This window comes from Schistocerca gregaria, chromosome 8, assembly GCF_023897955.1.
Source record: "Schistocerca gregaria isolate iqSchGreg1 chromosome 8, iqSchGreg1.2, whole genome shotgun sequence".
In the NCBI taxonomy this organism is placed as follows: Eukaryota; Metazoa; Arthropoda; class Insecta; order Orthoptera; family Acrididae; genus Schistocerca; species Schistocerca gregaria.
In genome coordinates, this window is record NC_064927.1 from 196,737,657 (window position 1) to 196,761,634 (window position 23,978).

The window sequence follows — 23,978 nt, forward strand, 5'->3', positions numbered from 1 at the left end:
CTGAGAACTATGGTAGCTATAAACTCAATTTCATGTTTAATTATACAGGGTGTTACAAAAAGGTATGGCCAAACTTTCAGGAAACATTCCTCACACCATGTTAGAGCTCATTTTAGTTTCGTCCACCTATGCTCAATGGAGCAAGTTATCATGATTTTATACGGGATACTCTACCTGTGCTGCTAGAACATGTGCCTTTACAAATACGACACATGTGGTTCATGCACGATGGAGCTCCTGCAAATTTCAGTTGAAGTGTTCGTACGCCTCTCAGCAACATATTCGGTGACCGATGGATTGGTAGAGGTGGATCAATTCCGTGGCCTCCACACTCTCCTGACCTCAACCCTCTTGACTTTCATTTATGAGGGCATTTGAAAGCTCTTGTCTACGCAACCCCTGGTACCAAATGTAGAGACTCTTCGTGCTCGTATTGTGGATGGCTGTGATACAATACGTCATTCTCCAGGGCTGCATCAGGGATTCCATGCATCCTTGCTAATGGAGGACATTTTGAACATTTCCTGCAACAAAGTGGTTGAAGTCACACTGGCACGCTCTGTTGCTGTGTGTTTCCATTCCATGATTAATGTGATTTGAAGAGAAGTAATAAAATGAGCTTTAACATGGAAAGTAAGCATTTCCGGACGCATGTCCACATAACAATTTTCTTTCTTTGCGTGTGAGGTATGTTTTCTGAAAGTTTGGCCGTACCTTTTTGTAACACCCTGTATAAAGAAGGCTTGGTTCTATAGGTGTCCAGTATATATACATTAAGCATTTAGTAAGAAATTGAATAAGTGACTAAATGTGTATACGTATGAAATGGTCTAGGCATGATAGACATCAAGTAATTCATTAGTAGTTGTAAATTGGAGGTCATGTTGTGTCAGTTTGAGAAGGACAGCATTTGGAAAAAATACTGCCTGAAATGTTAGTGGAGACATGACATGTCCTAGTAGGACTGTTCTTCACTAATTATCCACATGTCAGTACACAAATAACAGGCTAGTCATCTTGAGTACATATCCCACTCAATATGGAAAGAATAATATTATTACAGAAGGAAAGTTGCCACTCACCATATAGCAGAGATGCTGAGTCGCGATAGGCACAACAAAAAGATTCACACAATTATAGCTTTCAGTCATTAAGGCCTTTGTCAGCAATACACACACACACACACACACACACACACACACACACACACACACGAAAACGCAACTCTGGGTGTGGCGATGAAATGTTGACGGCTGTGTAGTGTTGGAATGGGAACAGGATGGGTGAGGACAGTGACTAACGAAGGTTGAGACCAGGAGGGTTATGGGAACATAGGATGTATTGCAGGAAAAGTTCACACCTGCGCAATTCAGAAAAGCTGGTGTTGATAGGAAGGATCCATTAGGTGAAAGCTGTGAAGCAGCCATTGAGATGATGGATATCATGTTTGGCAGCGTATTCAGCAACAGGATGGTCCACTTGTTTTTTGGCCACAGTTTGTCGGTGGCCATTCATGCGGACAGACAGCTTGTTGTTTGTCATGAGAAGTTCTCTACTACCCTCCGCCTAAACTGCAGAACTTCACTGTCTGCCACCTCCAGAATACTATCCCTCCCCTCCCTGCCCCAGCCTCTTCCTTACCCCTGCCCAGTCGCCACTCCCAACATGCACTGGTGCTGCTGCTCGCAGTGTGGTTTCAGTTATCCGAGACTGCAGACATGGGTGCGAGTTGAGTTGAGTTTGTTTGTTTGTGTGTGTGTGTTTAAGGGGACCACATCCTGCCTATCTAACCCATGTTAATTTAGCCAAGTATTTGACCCATTTCTGAAAAACTATTTGATGCAAGACCTTAATATTTTTACTGGATGTTACATGATGCTAATAGTAAACTGTACTAAAATCTACTTTATATCCATTTTACAGTTTTTAAGAAATACTTTTTTAAATGTATTAACAAAAAAATATTAAGTTTTTTTGCAGAAAATATTTTTTTGTGAACTTCCTAATGGGGGAATGTCAATGAATGTAGTATCAAAGGTGGCTTCTTATGTTATGCATATATAAATTTCGTTCATTTATCTATGATAGTTTTGATATGGGGCATACATACTGAAAATTTTAATTTGCGGGAAACTGACTTGAAAGGAAAAACTTTTGAAATCTGTTACTTACAGTTAATTAAAACTATCCTGCTGCACATGTGATGGCCCTTCTTTGGCCTCCAGCAGGTCTTCCAGCTTCTTTTTCACCTTCCTTGATGTTTGTCTTGCTTTCTTGGCCATATTAAAATGCAGACCTGTCAGCAATGGCTATCCTCATTTTATCGCAATGTTGCAGCCCAGTGGCCATATTTTCACCAGGATTAATTTCCAGCTTTTTCAGTACCCAATACTTTCCAATATTACCACAATTGAATGTAATAAAAAGCATCATGAACTAATTTCATTGTATGCATGCCTACAAATACAGTTTTAGGAAGGTGGTTCCAAATTATGCTGTTGAAACATTCATTTGGGTTCTGTGTCTGCCCGCAGACATTTCTTTAGAAGGTCAGGATGAGCCAAGTCTCTGAAAATAGGTTTAATTGTTGTAATAACAGCAGCAGGAAGAAAATGCTGGTGAGAATAAGATTTTCCAGTTGCCTGAGCCCAATTGTATTTGCACCACGAATTTTCTCCTGATGGACACAATCCATGACATGGATTATCATCAGTAGAGGACTTACGGAAGAATATGGCCCAGACATCTCTCTTCATTGCCTACAGATTTTCTTTATTTCTCCTAATTGCCTGCCCATAATATACCTGCAAGTTTTCTATTTCAGTTTTAGTTAACTGACGCTGTCTGGTGAACAATTTTCCATCTTCTAATTTTTTTCCTCTCATATCAACAATTAGTTTTCTCAGCCTTGTTCCCAAATGTTTTTGAACATGGCATACACATTCTATTTTGTTAATAATGGCCTCTCCATATGGCTTAGAGTTCACCACATTGTTGTATGCCTTACTGTCACCATTGCCCAAATATTTGGTGTACCATACGTCTCTTGTTTCTATGCAGCGATGAAATATTTGTTGTTATCCATGAACTTCTGTACCACCACCTGTCCCTCTAAAATTAGCCACCCAGTTGTGTTCTTTATGCTCATTGTCTTTACAACATTTGCAAGGTAGGAGACGAGATACTGGCAGAAGTATAGCTGTGAGGACCGGGCGTGAGTCGTGCTCCGGTAGCTCAGATGGTAGAGCACTTGCCCACGAAAGGCAAAGGTCCCGAGTTCGAGTCTCGGTCAGGCACACAGTTTTCAACATTTGCAATATTTAGACATTATCTCCACATCTAACACTTTACCGGTGTCTATACTTGTGGCAGTCACTACTCCATTCAGATAAGTATATCCTCTTTTCTGCCAACTTCCATCAACTGCAACTGCAACATCTGAACATCCATCATTTTCTTCCACTGCTTCCCTAGCAGCCCTTTTCATGCTTTCCTCACTGACCTCACATACAGCTTTCTCTAATATTGCAGTAAGTTTTTCAAATTTATTTGGTGGTTGATGTAAGTTCATCACTGAACAAAATGTTCTCCCTGCAGCCATGCCCTTGGCGAATGGATCGTAAGGCATAAACTAATCTAGTATTGATTCCATAAGGGCCACTTGCACCTGGTTTTGAAGGACTCATAAATGAAATCACAGCTGAACATTTAGTCCAAATTAAATCCAAAGCAATTGCTAGGCCTTTTCTCCCACTGGCACTCTCACAAATTTTCACACTCTGTGACCCACCACACTGTCTACAGTGTACAAATTTAGAAATTACATCAGATAATATTCTCAAATTTATAATAATGTTACTGCACCCGTTGTCACCTACTGTAAATTCGTTGTAACTCTCTTGAAATGGTGAGAGCTTCTTTGTGATGCACTTATTGAAGAATTACAATTAGAAACATCGTTGCCAGATGAATAACCTCTTGTACAGAAAGCTTTCTATACTTGTTTCCTCTAAATTGTCATTTCTTGAAAATGCCTTTACGTTTCATCAAACAGCAGAAACAAAAGAATACCAACCGTTGCATTCCAAGGATAGCCAACACGCTCAGGAGTAAAAAAAAAATCCCCTAAGGTGCAATGTAGGGGATATAAAGGTCTAAAATATATGCAGAAAAGTGGGTGTGGCACATAAGTACATGTGGTAGGAAAATGCTCTTTAAATGCTCGAAAAAAAAATTTCTCAGCAAAATCCTTTGCAGAGTACTTAAATAAAACGTTAATCTATAGAAATATGATGAAAACCGAAAATCAATTTTATTTTACCTGAACCATGGTGTGGTCCTTTAATGGCCGAAAGCTATAATTGTGTGAATCTTTTTGTTCTGCCTACCATTTCCGCTATATGGTGAGTGGCAACTTTCTTTCTCGAATATTGTTACATTCCGTCCTGGGTTTTCCATTGTTTGAAAGAATAATTTCTTTTATAGTTACTAGCTGTACAGTGCCAAAAGGCAATCTTGAATGTGAATTTTGTAATAAATCTTTTATTCCCTAGTGTATACTGAAGGATGATGAATGGAGAAGAAATCTGGGTAAGTCAGAAGTTGTTTGGGAGCCTGTCGTCAGAAAACTGACCATTTGACTTGAAAAAGGGAGCAGTGGGTCCCATTAAGTCCCTCTTAAATCTTGATTCTTATATCAGATGCAATTTTTTCTACTTATCCCCAACTTCCGCTTGTGTACTTGATGGGAATGATGTTCTTTAAATGCTAATTCGTGAGTTTCCATCAGCTGTTCTCTTTACAGATTTTATGACACTTCACGAAAATTATGAACTTAAGACTTGTAATGAGACTGGCAACAATTTTGGTGTATAGTTAGTCTGAACCAGGTCACTATCAAATGAATTAAATACACCTACCTAGTGACATGTAGCACCTGCTTTCTTCATAATGGTGACGGCACTTTGTGGCATGGATACACTGAGACAATTTAAGTGTTGGTTAGCAATCCTGATCCATTACAAGTCACTTGCTACCCATATTTGATGATGAGTTGGAGCTGGGTTCAAGGTGCACAAATCTCCCTTAATGGAATCTCAGTTTTGCTGATCCATCATGTCCATAAAGTGTCAACAAAATCTGGTGGCAATGTGAGACATATTCTTGTGGAGGTACAGGTTCTCTGTAAAGTGGCATAGTTGAACAAATGGATGGACATTCATTAGACAGTAGGTTCACGTGATAAATCCAGATATATCAGGGATCACATTTCATTCCACGTAATCGTCTTTAACACTAGAATAAGCCTATCACCTAAATGAATGGTGTCCTGTCAATAGGCAAGTGGGATTCATGGCTTCATACTTTCAGCATGCTATTAATCCTCCTTTCCATCAATGCATGTACAACATCTAACATGTCTCAGAAGTCAAGACAATCTTTTACTAAAGCATCAAATGGTAATGTTTCTGCAGGCATGCTAATCCTTGTAACATGTAGTGAGCAGAAGTACGTGTGTTGAAAGTGGCATCTGTGCCACACAGCGAAGTAGTGGTACTGGATCCCATGGGTGCTCACTAGATGATGTGAACAGTGAATTTGTGAGTAATTTTATGCAATGTGGCCCATAAGTGTGCCGATACAACCTGCGATAGTCAGTGGGAGTACCTGACATTAAAACCTTGAGTTCCTGACAGATGCTTTCCCCAGTTTTAGGCACTCATGGCAGACAATTAACCTGGTGGTGTAGGAAGAGCACAGCCTCAGGAATGAAGTGTCCCATGTGTTAGATACTTACAACTGGTCTGCAGGTCTTACCTATCTTGCACTTGGTTGTCATGCTGATGACAGTACAAGAAGGAAGTGTTAATCATCTCACTGATGATGATATCATTAGAGACAGAGCCAAGCTTCCACAGTACAATAATAGAGAAGAAAATAGTTTGTGGTTTTCCAAAAGAACCATTTGGATTTATTCACCTTAACAGGTGTGTTGAAGGAACTGAAAATGGTACCCAGAACTAAAAATGAAAAATAAAGAAATGGAGAAAGCATGCACAATGAATGAGCTCAAAGAGAATCCCAAAATATACACTACAATACCACCCCAGTGGTGCAACATCGCGAGGTCGACAAATGAAATGATGTCAGGAGAGCTGCTCGACCGAACTGTAACAGATCGAATCTGACACCGCACCTCCCAAATGAGACAAGTGCCACCCCCATCTCTCAGACTACTATATTTATTGTGGTGACAGGCACATCCACCGTCAAACAGCAGCTATTCTAAATTATTACACTGTTCATAGGACGGTGGCAAGTAGATAGTAGAATTTGTGGCATTAATAAAAGTGTCAATACTAAGCCTTTCTTATCTAAAATATGTGCTCCAACTTAGAAAAAAAAGCCATCAATTAAGATAATATGCTACGTAAATTGTTTGCTCATAGTGTGAGATGATGGGAAAAAAATTAATTTACTGCTAGTAATAGCAACGCCCAAACATTCCAAATCAAGATTCACACAGCACGTGGACGCGCGCGCGCGCGCGCGCGCGCCCACACACACACACACACACACACACACACACACACACACACACACACACACACACACACACACACACACACATATTATGACATAATTGGCTACAAAATTGCAGTCTGTGCACATTTGATCATACGAATTCTAGTAGAAGGAAGGCTGACACCAGATGAAATAACCACACAGGAGGCATTTAAGGCACACTGTTCCTGCAGTTGTCGAAGGGGGGCACAAAATATTGCAGTACACTGACTGTGGAGAATAACAAGTCATACAGCCTCTAAATTTGTAAGCAGCAGTCCTTTCTCACAAGGAAGAGGAGCCTTTGTGAAGAACCACCGACACTGCAGTGAACACTCAATGATTTATTAGGTCCCACTTACTGCTCTCTGGTGCGAAAGATTCCAAGACTTACCAAGCGGGAAAGCGCCGGTAGACAGGCACAATAAAATAACACACAAAATATTGAGCTTTCGCAACCGGCGGCTGCTTCGTCAGGAAAGAGGGAAGGAAAAGGAAAGATGAAAGGATGTGACAGAAAATTCTGAAAACTGTGATTTCTACCTCAGGGGCAAATTGAAGAGTCAGATGCACTCAAAAATTCCTCACACACTGGAAGAACTACAGCAGAACATTGAAAACGCTATTCCTACTATCCTTCACAGGAAGAGCTGCTCCACATGTCTCAGTTTGATAAATGCAGCACAGCACTGGGGGGGGATTCCAGTATTTTTTGTTGTTGTTGTTTTGTTGTGATGTCCATTACCAAGTGTCGATTCTACGCTAGTCTTCTTATTGTGAATATTTTCCATGCTAGTTTTATTCTGTCCACCCAGCATATCCTTTACTTTATTGGAAGATATCCCACTCAAACTCTGTGCATGTTCGTGGTACCAACTGGCAGAGCACCAGTCACCTGCCTGGGCATTGCCCAATTGTCTGAAAGAGGACGCGCGCACGAGCGCCGCCCCCCCCCCCCCCTCATTTTTCCTATGGAATCATATGAAAAAATTGTGAAACCTACTAACTAAGAGATAGGGGGGCCGGCCAGTACTTACCTCAGCTCAGTACAGCCAATAAATACACAAAACAGAACAGAAAATTTACATTCCTAGCTTTCGGAACTTTGTTCCTTCATCAGGGAGGGGAGAGGGGGGGGGGGGGGAAGGGAAGAAGGGAAAGTGGACTCAGTTACTCTCAACCCAGGTTATGAAGCAACAGGGAAAGGTAAACAGGGAGGGTAGCAAGGATGGAGGCATGGTTGTCATAGGGAAGCCAAAGATATTCTACTGTTAAGTACTGTGCCAGCTTCAAACCAAAGAGGATGCATGTAGAAGTAAAGAGGTATATAGTATAAAGATAAACAACTATGTAGGATGAAAATATGTGTGAATGGCTAAACAGAAGAGAGAAAAAGGACAAGACTGAAGAGTAAATGGGGGTGAGGTGGTTAATGTAGGTTCAGTCCAGGGGGATGGCGGGATGAAAGGGTGTTGGAGTGCAAGTTCCCATTTCGCAGTTCCGAGGGACCGGTGTTGGGTGGGAAAAGCCAAATGGCACGTACGTTGTAGCAGGTATGCTCTGCTACTGGGTATTGGACATCTCCTAGGCGGACAGTCTGTGCTCGTTCATGCGCTCAGCCAGTTTAGTTGTCGTCATACTGATGTAAAAGGCTGTGCAATGCAGGCATGTTAGGTTTCCTTTTTTCCCCCCCTCTCTCCTCCCCGATGAAGGAACAAAGTTCTGAAAGCTAGGAATGTAAATTTTTTGTCCTGTTTTGTGTATCTATCGGCTGTACTGAGCTGAGGTAAGTATTGGCCAACCCTTCTATCTCTTTGTTAGTTTCTGTTCCACATCTTTATATGAGATTTTCCATTAATCATTCATATAAAAATTTTTGTCTATGAGATATCTGGTGAGGCTGAGAAGAATTCACCACCTGTGACATTGTTAAATACAACATTAGAGTTGATGTAATTCTTCATGCTTTCCCGGCGATCATCTGGCTGGATTCCCGAATATCCAAGATGTCAACATTAGAGTTGTTCAAAAGCATGAAATTGAATTTTGTTCAATGATGTCATGCTGGCATATGTCACTTTGAACAACCATAGTGAATGTAGCAACTTGTGGAGGTAAATAAAACTATAAAATGATTGTTATCTGCATTGGAAAATCATCAACAAATGTATATTCACTCGTTTTTGCTTATAATTTTTGTCCCAGTCTTTCTGGAACTGGGTTCCCCTATCTCAAATTAATACATCTGTCCTCTACTATCCTTAAAAGATTGTGTGGTCATCACATAACTCTCCTTGTATAATATAACAAAAGTACTCAGAAATGAATGTTCTTTATTTATACATAACAGTGTGAAAAATGCTGCTGCTTGGATATGGATGTATTATAACAAACAGAAAACACAAATATCTATAAGTACTTTCTTTCACAGAGCATTCCACAAGATGAGAATAACAAAATCAGTCTTGATGCATTCTTATTTCAAACTTTAGTTAAAGTTTCTATGTTGGGTGCTCCTTTCTTCAAAACGATACTTTTCAATGACGGAGTTTCCCCTGCAAAAAAGGGAAAAAAGTCACTAGCATACTCTTATTAGTGAACCAATATAAATCATCTAATATGAAAATAATTTTCCTTTTACGGCATTTAAGTGCTACACAGCTTCACTAGTTACCATTAGCACAATTGAGAATACCTTCAAGATCAGTCAACTTACTTTGCATTTCTTGTGACCCTGTAATAGTACTTCAGTTTTTCAACATTCATCAAACGATCCAAGAAGTCTTCATCGTGTGTTATCAGTATGAGCTGAAAATTCTTGTTCTCCCTCCTTAAATTTATAAGGCTAAAAGAAAAATAAAAGCAAATATAAAAAAAAGAATATATGTAAGATTTGACTGCAAAGCACCGTAGATTGGATCATAGCAAAGGACAAGCAAGAATCAGCTATTATCTATTTCAGAAAATCATGGGAAACTTAGTCAGTATGGCCAGATGAGAAATTCCACTGTCTCAATTACTGAAGTATCTGGTCAAGTACTAGTTATAAATCTGCTAGCTCCAATTAAATCAAACAAAAAATTAAAATTAATAACAATAAAAATGCTGCTGTTGCAATGTCTTATGATGTTTCATTTATGGCCATCTAAATGTTTTACAAAGACTGCAATAACGGAATTGAAAATATAAAATTAAACATTGGGGAATGGCAAGTTAAAAAGGAAAACAGACTCTAGGACAGTGTGAGGTGGGATTTGCATTTGTTTCCTTGGTTTGTAAATTGTGAAATATTTCAAGGATACCTACATGCTAAATTCAGGGCACTATGCATTATAATGTAAATTATGGAACACACAGGACGGTGTGAGGAAATACAGCAACCTAAATACAAATAACCAAGCCCTGCTGGAGAAACTGTCATGCCACTTGTTAATCTAGTTTTACTTTCACAACCAGGTTGAAGAAAATACTGTTCCTGTAACACACAGCTACCATTCCAAAACCATCAGCTTAATATCAGATGCAAAGAAAAATGTGTACATGGCCACTGAACAGTAATATATGGAAGAGAGAAGCAAAAAAATATTAATGCTTGCCCAAAGTTAGCGAATGCATTCTGCAAAATAGTCACAGACCATAATGTTGACTTAAAATCCATCAGTGTTAGAGTCAAAGAACTTACAGTGGAAGTCGATAAAAATGTGACTAACATCTGGGATCAAAATACGTTGCACCAGGAGGAAAAATAGCTTAATTACTGCAAAGGACTAGTTACAATCAAGATTTAAAAATGCTGTACAAGCAATATTGCAAAAAACTTCTGCCTGTCGTTAAAAAGGCAAAACCCAGGTACTATACACTAAAAAATCAAAATCCCAATAATAAGTGAAGGAGAAATTGGAACATTGTTAGGAATAAAACAATCATGGTAAAGCTTAGGATATTGTACTCCTAGATGAGAGTAGCAATAAGACAGATAATATGAAATTCAAATAATTCTACACAAACAGTAGGTGAAAATATGGAGGAAAAAGATAATCAGCTGAAATCAGATCCGTAAAACAGCAACGGACATAAGTTTTGCCACCTCATTTGTTAGACATAACTATGTAACAAGGCTCTGGTGGTCACATCAGTACCATCAACTACCTTGACACACACTGCCAATGGCACCACTGGATGAAATATGGAAAGGCATGGGATCAGCACACTGCTCTCCCAGCTGATGTCAGTTTTTGTGACCTGGAGCTACCACTACCAAGCAAGTAGCTCCTCAATTGGTATCAAAAGGCTGAGAGCACGACATGCAACTCCTCCCACCAAGGAAAAATCCACAGTACTACCAGGAATCAAACTCATGTCCTCTGCATGGCAGTCGGTCATGCTCACCACTCAGCTACAGAGGTGGAGTCATTTGTTAGAGTGCTCAGAAAAATAATTTGCACTAAAAAGTAACAACTCTTCTGGTTATGATGGTACCTCAGCTGCAGTGCTAAAATCTTGTGCTGACTTGGTAGCACCACCCTTGAGTTACCTTCTGTACCCAGTTAATAAGTCAAGATAGATTTCCTTAAATACTGAAGTACGCAGTAGTACCACCAACATACAAAAGTGGCGACAATCAACTGACCTCCAATTAACGACTCCTCTCCCACATACTTGCGTTTTCAAAGGTTGTGGAGAAGGTAGCTCACAAGAGAATACTGGACAATTTTTCTACAGTTAAACTTTTACTTTCCTGAATTGGCTCTTGTTTTGAAGATAACTATGTTCTTGGATTTTATTTAAATGCTCCCAAAGATGCTGATTCTCTGGCAGTATTGTTGATCTTCATTTTCATCCTCTTTCATATTTCACAAACATTGTTTAAAATCCTTAAAATTTATTATGTATTTTTATTTTAGCTTTTTTGAGTAAATATGACTCCCTCATAAAGAGGATGCATAAACACTCGCAAAGTGTTTTGTTGTATTTGTGGTGAATACCACCTACAGAAACAAAGACAGAATATCACAGCGTTTCTAAAGAATGCATATCTTGCATATTTTGGGATACGGATCGGAGACCAAAAAATACCATGGGCTCCCCACACTGTTTGTAAATACTGTGTAGATTTTCTCTGACAGTGGAGAAATGGACAAATAGAATGTTTAAGTTTCTGTGGACCAATGGTCTGGCGAGAACCAAAATCCCACCATGACTGTTTCTTTTGGGTTGTAGATGTCAAAGGTTTCAATCTATTTAAAAAAAGTAAATGGGAGTATCCAAATTTAGACTCAGGCAGGATAACTGTGGCACACATTGAAGTAGTTCTTATAGCAGTGTTTACTAAACTACCTGAACTTATAAGAACCTGAAGAGATACAGAATTTGGAGTACAAAAGCAGCATCAGCAGTGGAAGTGAATATGAAGGAGAAATTTCTACACCTAAATTGTTCACTCAAAAGAAACTAAACGATCTGGTATGTGATCTTAATTTGTCAAAGAAAGGAGCAGAACCAGGCTAAAGGAAAACAACTGTCTTAGTCCAAGAGCAAAAATTTCAGAATACTGTACAAGGGAAGCAGGTCGTCTTCAATACTTTAGTCATGATGAAAATCTTTATATTTCAATAACAACTGCGCTCTACTCATTCAGATGGGGTTACAGGAATATCACCCAAATGCTGGCAGCTTTTTGTAGACAGCTGAAAGCCTGAAATGTGTCTTGCTCCACAACAGTAACATCCTTGCATCCATTCCCATTAGCCACTCAACAAAACTAAGAGGAATCTGAAACCATCCAAATTAAATTGCACAAAGTACACTGACATGAACATCAATGGTCTATTTGTTGTGATTTGAAGATGATAAACATGGTCAGCAGTGTGGGTACGCGAAGTACGCTTTTTTTATATGCTTGGGCAACTTCCCTCTAAAATAGGGTGCACTGTACTATAAATAAAAAATTACATTAAGTACAGTATTATAAATCTTTCTGAGTACGGTACCTATTTTTGTGGAATGAAACACATTGATCTATTCTTTACAGATTCCTATGGAAAAGAGTAGTTCATGTAATGAGAGTCAGAAATCAATAATGCTCATTAAGTGAAGTAACACTGTACACTGTAAAATTTACGATGCAAAATATGTTCAATTTATTGTTTTTATTTCATGACCAATTAAGATACACATTATTAACTGGCATGTGTAATTAAAGGATATTTTGAAGTATTCAACATCACTTGTTGTTCTCAAGTATTCACCTTATTACATCTTGCACAATTGGCCAATTTCAGCTTTGCAGGTCATTTTCAATTGGAGCAGGTGTCGAAGTGTTGTGCAATTATTGCTCTGTTAAAAGAGATATAGCCAATCTGAAAGCGAGCACGTAATGAGCGAGTGTCAGAATTAAAAATGGGAAACTTACTGGATGCAATAATAGTTGTCTTTGTGGCTAATGCCATCTTATAGGGCAATATATGCGTTCACATTCATTGTCAAATAGGTATTCGACGATTAAAGCATTACAAAAACATCTGAACTGTACCGAACAGTTCAAAGCAGTATTGGGGTAACAGGCCTCAAGAAAACTTAAGTTAATAGCTAGATCTTAGCCCTTGGGACTTACTGGAAATGCTAATGTGGCCCTTAGGCTAAAACATTTGGAGAGCCCTGGTCTAAATCAGCTACTCGTATCCTCAATCCTGATACTTCACTTATTTTAAAGAAATCTAATACAGTATGCTCAGTTTGCAAGTATTGTCTCCAGTCTGCACACGATGACTTGTTCATTCTGGTTCCTTTCAAAATCAAATTCCATAGGTGAGCACTTTTTCTCCGAGTTTCTTGTTATATTAGAATTCCTTTTGTGTGTGACAAAAGCTCTATATCACCAGTGAAATATTTTTTGTTGGCATTTTACTTATTGTGCTCTGGGTAGATACTTAGATCCTACTCCACGCACAGCATTATGTCCCTCCATCTGTAATTTTAATTTTACACACAGCTGAGTCACTTAATTTTTCATTGAAATTTATGTTGCCTTCCCTGTTGGTACTATGACACCTCTCTCCTCCTCATTTGTGTGTGAAATGAATAGCATTAATAGCAGGTTTTCTGCAACCACTGTTCATAATTTCACTGTGAGGTTACAACATGCACTATTTTGAATTAAACATTAAGTTCGTTCCTGCCACTGCCAGGTAACCAGTTCGCCACATCAAGTACTTCTTGGAATTTACAGTACTGGGCCCAAATATTCTAATAAATTGTAGGAGGAATGGCTAATGAGTGCCGTCGTACAAGAAAATTAATTTCCTTTTGGATCTCTAGAGAGTGAAGTATAGTATATATGAAAATTATTTCCGCTTCTAATGTTGTAGTTGTGAATTTCCGAGTTAAATCTAAAGTTCAACCTTGTTATTAACCACCAATATCATTCGGAAGTAAATTTAACTGTACCTGCAGAGTCTTATGTAAGATGTTCAGTCATCAGCTATATACACTATTCTTACTGCATGCTTCTGTTGAATACATCTTATCTGCAAGTCATTCAGTGAAATAGATTTATTAGTGCAAAGCAGGTGAAACCAGAACTTCTTCACATGTTGGACCACTTCAGTTTATTATCCAACTGGATGTCCAGAAATTTTACACACTTGAGTCTCATCCAGTGTATGACCATTATTTCCACTTTTATTTGTTTGGAATTGCATAATATTAGTTTCTTTACGATTAAAGTTGAATCTGTTGGATGCAACCCATTGTAAATTGTTCTGTTTTACGCTGCTAAACAGTTTTTCTTCCAAATGATTTTTAAGGGCTTTCAGGTCCATCATGTGTTGTTGAATGCAAATATGGCCTCAGTTTTCCTAAATTGGCTCCTGTTTTATGTCAGTTTAACATTTATTGATGAATATAAACAAACAGCAATATAATATCATGTGTGAATAGGTGTATCCTGATCGCAAGTCACATGATTATTCTCTCAGATAAAACCAAAATTACATATTAAGTACTGTAATTAACTAATTATGTTGCATTACTTCATAATGGAGATAATGGTATGCCTACATTTAGTGAGACTATAGTAATAACATCTCATGAAACAATGTTGGTTTGATTTTCTTCTGTACTGGTCTTCAGGACAATCACGTTGGAGGCACCAACAGTAGTCAGCCATCATACGTGTATCCCACCTGCCTTCATATCTGTCTTCCATTATCTTAATTTCTTGGCAAAACCTCTCCCCTTGCTCCTTGCTGTAATTGCCTAAGTTGTCTGAAAATCTGGATAAGTGCCTGTGAAGGAAGTGCACTTAGATACTTGTATTAACACCCAACTTTTTAAAGGCTGTCAACATGTTCTGCACATTTTCTTTGTAATTGTCTGTCGTATGATTGTCTAAGAAGTTTTCCACAAGTAATATATAACAACGCCAGGCTGACAGTTATAAATCATTCATGAAATTTGTCACATTGGAATCACTCACGAGTTTGCAAATCTGCAGACCATCAAATATAGCTGCTTTCAATTTTTCAGTGGTCAGTGCAGGAAAAAATCTACATAGGTATTTGAAGCAATTGCCTCTTCTATCTGGGGCCCTAACAAATTGCTTCATCAATTCTAGCTTTATATGCAATGGAGAGAGAATTATTTTCTCTTTTCACCAATGGCTCCCAAATGATGTTAGCTGCACCTATACTACGACTTTAAGGGAAAGTCCATGTCACTGCCTGTGCTTCAAAATATGTTCAAAAAGAGACATGCCTTATTGTTAATTAAATTCACACCACGCATAGCTACTGTCTTATGGGCGTTTTTAATGAATTAGTGTTAGTTAACAATGTCAGATTAGAACTGAAATTCATAAACACATACTGCAAATGACAGGGTTACCACACATTGACAAAGATGAGATCCTAATGTTGCAGAGGATTTTCAATATCGCCATGGAAGACAGAGTAGTTACACAGGTGACAAGTATTGTGGCACGAAGCACATTGTGATCTGTACAGCTGAATGAAGACAGTATTGTTAGAGCTTCTACTTTCTAGAGTGGTAGTTTACAGGAGAACATGTGAATTAGTGTTAATTTATAGTGTACAAAGAGACCGATCCAGGACAGAAGGTAGTTTTTGAAATGGTTATTAAATACTGAAACAAATAACACTAAACAGACTCTTTATATGAAACATCATTCAGTAAGTGAGTAAATTTCTTACATTTTTGCCTACTTGTGCAAATCACTCATTGTGAGAGGTGCTCAATAAGCAAGGTTCAACTGTAATAAAAAATAAAATTTTGACAGACCAGATACCATGCATGTGAAAGCCATTGCTGTGGGGCGGATTGACAGTGTTTGAGGGCTGGTGTTGGTCAGTGGTCCATAGTTTGGAGACACCTGATTCAGAGGAAGTGCAGGTTCATACACACTAAACAGCGAATAAATGTTGCAAAGTTCAGTGTGGGAAGACTGTTGTTCAAGAACAGAGCCAGATAATGTTGCAATGTTGTAAATGTACAGTTTCATTGGTATTCACTTCTCCTCTATGACAAAAATACGAAGGAAAACTTCTGACTACAATGAACAAATAGACAGGGAAAAACTGTTACAATACATAGACACAAACAAAGCCTAACTTTTGGCAGAATTTTGCAAAAAAGTGGTTCCCTTCCTACATTCCATCCAAACCCAAATCCCATATAACTGGTCTGTAATCCTTCAAAGAATAAGTTCTGTGCCCTCATATATGCCCACTTCACATGCCCCCATGTGTCACCAATTCAGTCTTAGTTGTACCCTGGGCACTACCTTTTCTATGAGTCAGGGAGAGGAATGTAATATACCACTGCTGCAGCAATACGGAAACTGCCGCAAAGATTGGCAGTGATAGCATGAGTACAGATAGTTCTGCCTGTGTTGGCCATTACTACAGAGTTTGCAATACACATGACAAAAGAGATGGCCCCTGGGCTAAAATAGGAAATAAATACACAACTCAAAGCTCGCACTTATACAAGGTCCATTCAATAAATAACTGGAAGAGATGTATAAAAAATACAACTTTTACAAAGTTTGTGCTGCTTTTTTTTGTTTTCTATTGGTGACCTAGAACTACATTATCACATGGGGATGGCATGCCTGTCTCACAAACATGATGCTGAGAATCAATTAAACAAGATGGTGGCCACTTCGTAGGTTTGCACCAATGTGGAGCAGTGGAACGTCTTTAGATTTCTCATTGAAACCAATCTAAATTCACCGTTGGGTGGCAGTGCAATATTGTGAAAGCTGGATCTAACATAAGTGTGTGAGAGGACAGATAAGTTAAAACAAGTACTCAAGATTTTTGCCATGCTCAGGATGCTCTGCCTGGTCAGCGATGGAGAACAACATTCATTCACAGAGGTGACACAGAAAAGCAGGCATACCATGGTGACATATATTGCAGCAGTGACAAATGTTAGTGTTGGATCAGTCCACGATATTGTTCATGATATACTAATGTGCAAGAAAGTGTATGCAAAATGGTTTCCAAAATACCTGGTGTCAGAAATGAAAGAGAGGTACATAGATATGTGCAGGGAGCTTTTGCAATAGTACGAGGGTGAATGGAAGGCATTTCTTCACCATACTACAATGGGAGATGAAAGTTGAGTGCATTTTTTATCCTACTGAAAGAGACCCTTAGTAGTTCAAAGTTTGATGATGAGAAATTCCACCCAGTATTGTATAACTCATTACACACACGTCCCTCATAATTCTTAGCACATGGAAATGAGAAGCTCATCTAGCACTGGCAAGAGTGCGTAGAATTTGGTTTTTTATTGAATGGCACTTTTATCAGAATACAACTGTTACCTTACTTTTTCGATCTGGATTTTGATTTTTTAAACTCTGATTGGGTCGTATGAATAAAAACGAGAACATTCTCCGCAATAGATACTCAGAGCAAAAGCACATTCTCGGAGAAATTTCTCAATTTTGTATGAATAAAAACTACCCGGGAGTACTTTCTCACTACTTCCCCTCCTTACTGAGTAAGCTCTCAACAAAGAGATTAAAATCTAACATCTTTGTCCACAGTTTGTTTTCATTTGCACGTGTGTGTGTTACCAAAAGTTTTTCTTAACTTTATTTCTGTGCCAAAATGAAAGATTTATAATTAGCCTTTGTGAATATTATAAAAGATTATGCTGCTATTATCAGCAAGTCACAAACTCTGGCCGAGAAGGAAGAAGGCAGATAGTATAAAGGAAATTCAACATCATTACAGGGCTAGTTTTGGAAAAGACATTCCAGATGGGCAGATTATGAAAAAACTGCACAATATGAAGTCGCGCATCAAGTCTAAGACTGATGTAAATAAGACGGGCAACATTAAGAGCTCACTAAAAAATTGGGAACAAATGTTTTTGAAGCTTTTAGAGGGAGATGACTGCAACTTAACTATCCACTGAATTCCTGGTAAGTCTCATTCTTTCCATTTTTTTATGATATGCTTAATATTTTGAAATTGTGTACCAGCAAAATATTTATTTTTAACATGCGAAAATGAAACAATGTTTGGTACAATGCGTCTGATATTTGATAACTTTTACAGAAAAGTATCACAGTGTACTATGCATGAAATCAGACAAACCTCTCCCACAGTTCTGCATAAAATTGCTTGCTATATGCACTAACTACAAACTGAATTGTGACACACGCTACGATAAGTTTTTTTATTTTTATTTATTTTTAATTTTTATTAGGAGCTGATGTAGTGGGTGGTTCCACCGCTGCTATCATCTATTACCCAGAGAGTAGTTTGGAGGTAATTGATAGTGACTGTACATTCTTCGAACCATAATTAGTTTTGCAGCAACCGCAAATTGTCACAGCAGATGCTACAGATCTGATGGGTCCAGAAATCATCATTACTTTGCAGTCGCCTGTTTTGGGGCCTGCGAGAGTGTTGAAACAACGCAGACTAAGCATGAAATGGATGAGACGATGAACTTGTTTAATTCTGAGTTGCAAAGACTAGTTTTACAGTAACAATTAGATATCCTGAAGACAAAGCAGCAGAAATTGATGCATAAAGAAAAAGACAACAACAGAATGAATTCTGTACTCACAGTACAAACTGTTTTTATTAATAAAACATGTTTTTTAAGTGAATGTTTATTTACATTCTTCATTTACCAAATTCCATATTCTCTTAAAGAAATAATTCAGTTCAAATTTCTTTTCAATGAAACAATAAGTGTTACATAATCCAATTTGAACTGTTAAAAAATGTGTGCACTTATTTATTGTTGTCCAGGAAAATATCTTCACCACATTCTTGAAACAGTTTTTGGGAAAGTGGAACAAACAGATTAACTCATTCTATTTTAAATGTTACACATTAAACAGTTAGTGCACTTATTTACTGTAGCATCTGGCAAATACCTTCACCACATCCTTGAAACAATTTCAGGGAAAGTGGAAGAAAAAGATTTAACTTTAACATGCACATTTAAAACATGAAAAACAGTTTGTGCTCTTACCATAGCATCTGGCAAATACCTTCACAGTACCCATGAAACAAGTTTTGGTAAAGTAGAACAAAAAGAGTAATTTGTTTCTATTTTAAATGTTACAGGTTAGACAGTTTGTGCGCTTATTACTGTAGCACCTGCCAATGCCTTCACCATATCCTTGAAACAATTTTTGGGAAAGTGGAACAAAAAGGTTAACTTTTTCTGTTTTAAATGTTGCTGGTCAAATAGTCTGTGATTTACTGTAGTATCTGAAAATTCTGTTCCAGTTTGGACTGTTACAGGTTAAACAATTTTTGATGAAAGTAAATTCAATGAGAAAGGAGGAAGAAAAACAATAAACTGCATTTTATTATGTGACACAGAGCACTGTTTTTTATTTTCATCAAAATATTATTTCATTGTACCCGAAGAAGAAAAAAAATATTTTAATTACAAAAATTACATGAATCAGGTTTAATTATGCAATGTCTGACAGATTCCCATACACTACAGTTGACATATACTAACAATTTACCGTCCTCTGCTTGTTCCATGTACACATACGTTCTCCCAAGACTGGAAGATTGTTGTCATCGTCACTAGGTGCCTGTAAATCCTCAACCCCTCTGTTTTACTACATTGCGCAAAACAAAACAGGCTATTATTACACTGGGGATTTTGTTTGGGCAAGCATTATTTTATTTTGCAGAATTGGGTAATGCCTTTTTATCTGTCCAAAGCACCATTCATATCACCCTATCCTTTGAGTGAAGTCTGTTGTACACCCTCTTATCAGGCATTTCGGGATTTTGAAACAGTGTCATCAACCACAGTGCAATGCCATATCCTTCAACTCCTGAAATTAAGGCATCGCACTAGTTCTCTCACAATATATGGTACATATCTGAGTTTTTCCATATCCAAGCATCATGTACTGACCCAGGCCATGAAGCATCAACATTTGTAAACATTTCACATAATCACATGTCGACTGCAAATTTGTAGACGGAAAGCCCTTTCGATTAATGTATTTGTCTCTATGGGCAGAAGGTTTCATTATAGGTACGTGCATTCAGTCTAAGGCCTCTAACACGCATGGAAACTTAGACCTACACTGCCACTTAACTTTAGATGTTTCTAGTTCATTAATGTTTCTCGAAAATTGGATACACAATGATGATTTTATGTTAACCTGCTGCAGAACATACGGAAATGTTAGTGATACTGTTGTCTGGTTATTCGTAAGTCTTCTCCTATACCAGTCTTGAAAGTCTGTGTCTGCTAAATAGTGCAAAAATGTTTTCATTTTGCATTCATTGGAAAGGGCGCCTCCTCTTCTTTCTTAATTATCGGGAAGAAAGAGATTCGCCAGCCAAATAATGTTTTCATTGTTAAATCTATATAAACTTCTACAGTTCCTTTCTTCTGTGTTCCTTTGTACTACGTGTATCTTTTTTGCCTTTCGAGAACCATAAGTTCCACCACTTTCACTAAAAACACTCACTAACTTTTAACAACAACACAACTTACTCAGCTTGAAGTATGCTATGGAGCTCACTCACAAAAACAGAGAATGTTCTCCGCTTGAGAGAAACTTATTTCGTTTTATTCATATGATATCGCAGAATATTCTTTATTTTGAGCAACTACCCCCATCCTTCAACTTTACTTTACTCGAGTAAAGTATATTCTCAGACTTGCTTTTTTCACACTGACCGGAGAACTTTCTCCAAACTTCTGAGTATGAAGTACATTCTCTATTTTATTCATATGACCCATTGTATGTGTTGTTGTTTAAGATGATTCTAGCTTTACTTATGGGCACTGATTTTTTAGCTCAATATTCGGAGTCTTAACATTTGCTTCCTACAAACAGTTTGGCCAACTAAGCATTGACCTTTGTTTCCATAGAATATAATTAGCAGCAGTGACCTGCTTATTTTCTATTATGTTATGAGATAAATAAATGCCTTTGCATTCCTCCAATCTGATAACTGGCACACTCAGCCAGTCATGACAGAGCATATACTTAGCATGGAATTGCAGCCATAAAACGACTTTATTTTTGACACTCCTCAATATTTACTACCCACCAAGGTAAATCTTACCAACTAAAGTATAGCAGCAACATCTATGCCTTGCCTATAGAATTTCTTTCTTTTGTATGCAGCAAATGGCATGTGCATGGATGTCTGCTGTGGTCATTTTGAACAACTCACACAAGCAGAGGTAAGAGGAATCAAACTTTCCAATCTACCCGTATCCACCACAAGCAATATATTACATTATGGCCAATTCTTTCAGATATTCATTACTATGCCCAAACAGAATCTACTTGAGTGACTTGCTTTCCCATAAAATTCACCAATGGTGGGCTTATTGAGTTAAACGGCATGCTTTTTCAATGAATGAAATGTCTGAAAACTTACTCTGTGAGTGTTTCTCCAAGACTGTCTATGTTCTCCCTATCCAAATTTGTGGTTGGTTCATCCAGTGCTAAGATCCCACAATTAATACTTAGAATTTCTGCCAAAGCAATTCGGATAACAAGCGATGCTAGAACCTGCAGAGACAGTATTACAGATGAGTATCTTGATAAATGATTGCAGCAGATATGTTACTTAAACTGTATTACAAAAAAAAAAAAAAAAAAATTTAGTGATATACATTAAATACTTAAAATGAGAATAAAGTAACAACACTACCTTCTGCCCAGCACTGCAGCGTCCCTTCATATCAATCTCAACATCATTCTTCACCTGAACAACCCGATAGTTGAATGTTCGCTTCTTGTCTGCACCTGATGATTGAATAATGAATATATATGCCACTTGTAAGAAAGATAATAAAGTTACGTAAATATACAAAGTTAAATGTCCTAGATCACACACTGAGCTGCCACTCTACAAAACATTCAGCATGTAGCACACAATCAGTCCTCCACTTCATATCCCTTCACTTTATAAATTCTTTAAGAAATTTATATTTTGGAGGTTTTACTGTGGCAAAATATTTAGTGGTGTGATTAGTCAACTGTCCACATTCAGACATGTTACACTAGTCTATATTTAATGTTTATAAGTGTCTTAATAGTATTTCGACACGAAAAGAACAGACAGCAACCTACGACTTTACAAACTGCCTCATTAACTCGGTGGAGGCAAATGTCATTTACTTACTTGTGGTTTCAGGAGCATCTGTTTTAATTTCTATATAATCAATATCATTCCCACGATAGATTTTTCGCCACAGTTCTCTTATAATCGTATTAATCTTCCTCATACGCTCCTGATGAAAGTAAATGAGTGACCAATCCAAAGCGACAAAGTATTTCTTCAGATCAGCTGATGCTAGCTGGTTTACCTGTAAATAGAGCAAAGAATTATGTCCAGCAACATAAACACATGTCACCTATTTATCTGATTTCATTTAGACTGCCAATTTCTAAGTAAAGTGTATATGGACATACCATCATTTAAACTGAAATATTACTATTTTCCGCATTACACATTTCCAGGCACATTATTGCAATTTAATTTATGTAACTTTTAAATACGTACTACACTTCTCCACTGACAGCTTGCAGTGTAATCTCTTCAGTGGATCAAGTTCTCCATCCACTGCATTCGTCTTATATTTTGTCATGTACGTTTAGTTCCATATATGAGCATGTAATTTAAAACAATCTCAAATTGTCTCTGCGCTAAGAGCTGCAACTAACTTGGAAATGGAAGTGTGAAGTTGTTGACTGTTTACTAAACCAAAATTTTCAAGGTGTACAACAGAAAAGCTTGTGTTACTAGGTTTTCCAAACTTAGTTACAAGACATTCTTTGACAGACAACCCATATTTTTGTGCAGTATTAATAATCTTGATATGTTATTTAAATGTCCATAGAAAGTTACATCAAACCACACTCGAAGAAATTTTTACCCTTCCTTTTATGTATTCAATATATATGAATGGCACCAATAATGTACTACTTGCAAATGCTAGGTTAGTTAATTTACAAGTTCATATCCCACTTCACATGGAATGATTTGAGAACTTGTGCCTGGTAGAGAGGTCAAGGGGACAAAAACGGCAGAGAGGTCTGGGGAAGGATAGCTGATGGCTCCGAGGGGGGCAGCAAGTGTACGAGATCGAAATGCGAGAGCAAGAGGCACCAGGAGCATGGGACCAGAGTGTGGCACATAGGCACCAGCACCAGTGTGTTCTTGCAGTGCACAAAGTAGACTGGATTGGAGGAGGTGACCTAACAGAGGAAGGACATGCTGTGGTGAAGAGGGTGCGGGTACATGGAAAGTGTAGCTGGCGTACTGGGCAGAGTGGACTGGGGGTGGGGCAGGGGTTAGTGGAGACTGAGGTCACGGGCAAAGGTGGAAACCCAATGGTCAAACACATTGCCGAGTGTAACATTCCATTTCAATGTCTGCTTCAAACCTGTGTCTGCTAGAGCCTTCCCTCCAGTACAAACTTTTTTGGACTTCCCACGTGGGTGTTATCCTTGAAATGCTCTTCCCCAGTCTTTCCTTCTGTTGTTCTGTCACACCTTCCCAGTCCATTATCCAATTCGTCCCCCCCCCCCCTCCCAATCACCCTCATCATGCACTGCAAAAACTCCCCAGTTCCAGTGCCACACGTCGCATTCCTGTCCCGTATACCTGCTGCCTCTCCCTCCTGTATTCCAATCTCTTACAAGTGCTGTCTCTCTTTGAGACATCAGACGATACTACTCCTCAATCCGTGTGCTCTACCTCAAAAAAAGTCTTTTTAGAAAACTAGCGAAACTTGCATCTTGTTTGTATGCCTGCTGACAAATTAGTATCTCTACTACTCTTTATTTTTTATTTGTTAAATCTGAGCCTCATAATTGTGAAGTTTACAAATTAGTTATAACTGATTTATTCAAATCAATG

The 23,978-nt window shown here is 38.1% G+C and overlaps 1 protein-coding gene across 1 annotated transcript in view; it reads right to left on the minus strand.

Moving 5' to 3' along the window:
• Positions 1–8,880: 8,880 nt before the first annotated feature.
• LOC126283945 (DNA repair protein RAD50) overlaps positions 8,881–23,978 on the minus strand; it is a 238,345-nt gene continuing 223,247 nt past the window's right edge. Inside the window, exons 23-27 of the mRNA XM_049982352.1 lie at positions 22,239–22,422; positions 21,765–21,859; positions 21,489–21,622; positions 9,281–9,409; positions 8,881–9,119 (exon numbers count right to left, since the gene is read on the minus strand). Coding sequence (XP_049838309.1) covers positions 9,053–9,119; positions 9,281–9,409; positions 21,489–21,622; positions 21,765–21,859; positions 22,239–22,422 — 609 coding nt within the window. The 3' untranslated portion in view covers positions 8,881–9,052. The remainder of the gene's footprint in view (positions 9,120–9,280; positions 9,410–21,488; positions 21,623–21,764; positions 21,860–22,238; positions 22,423–23,978) is intronic.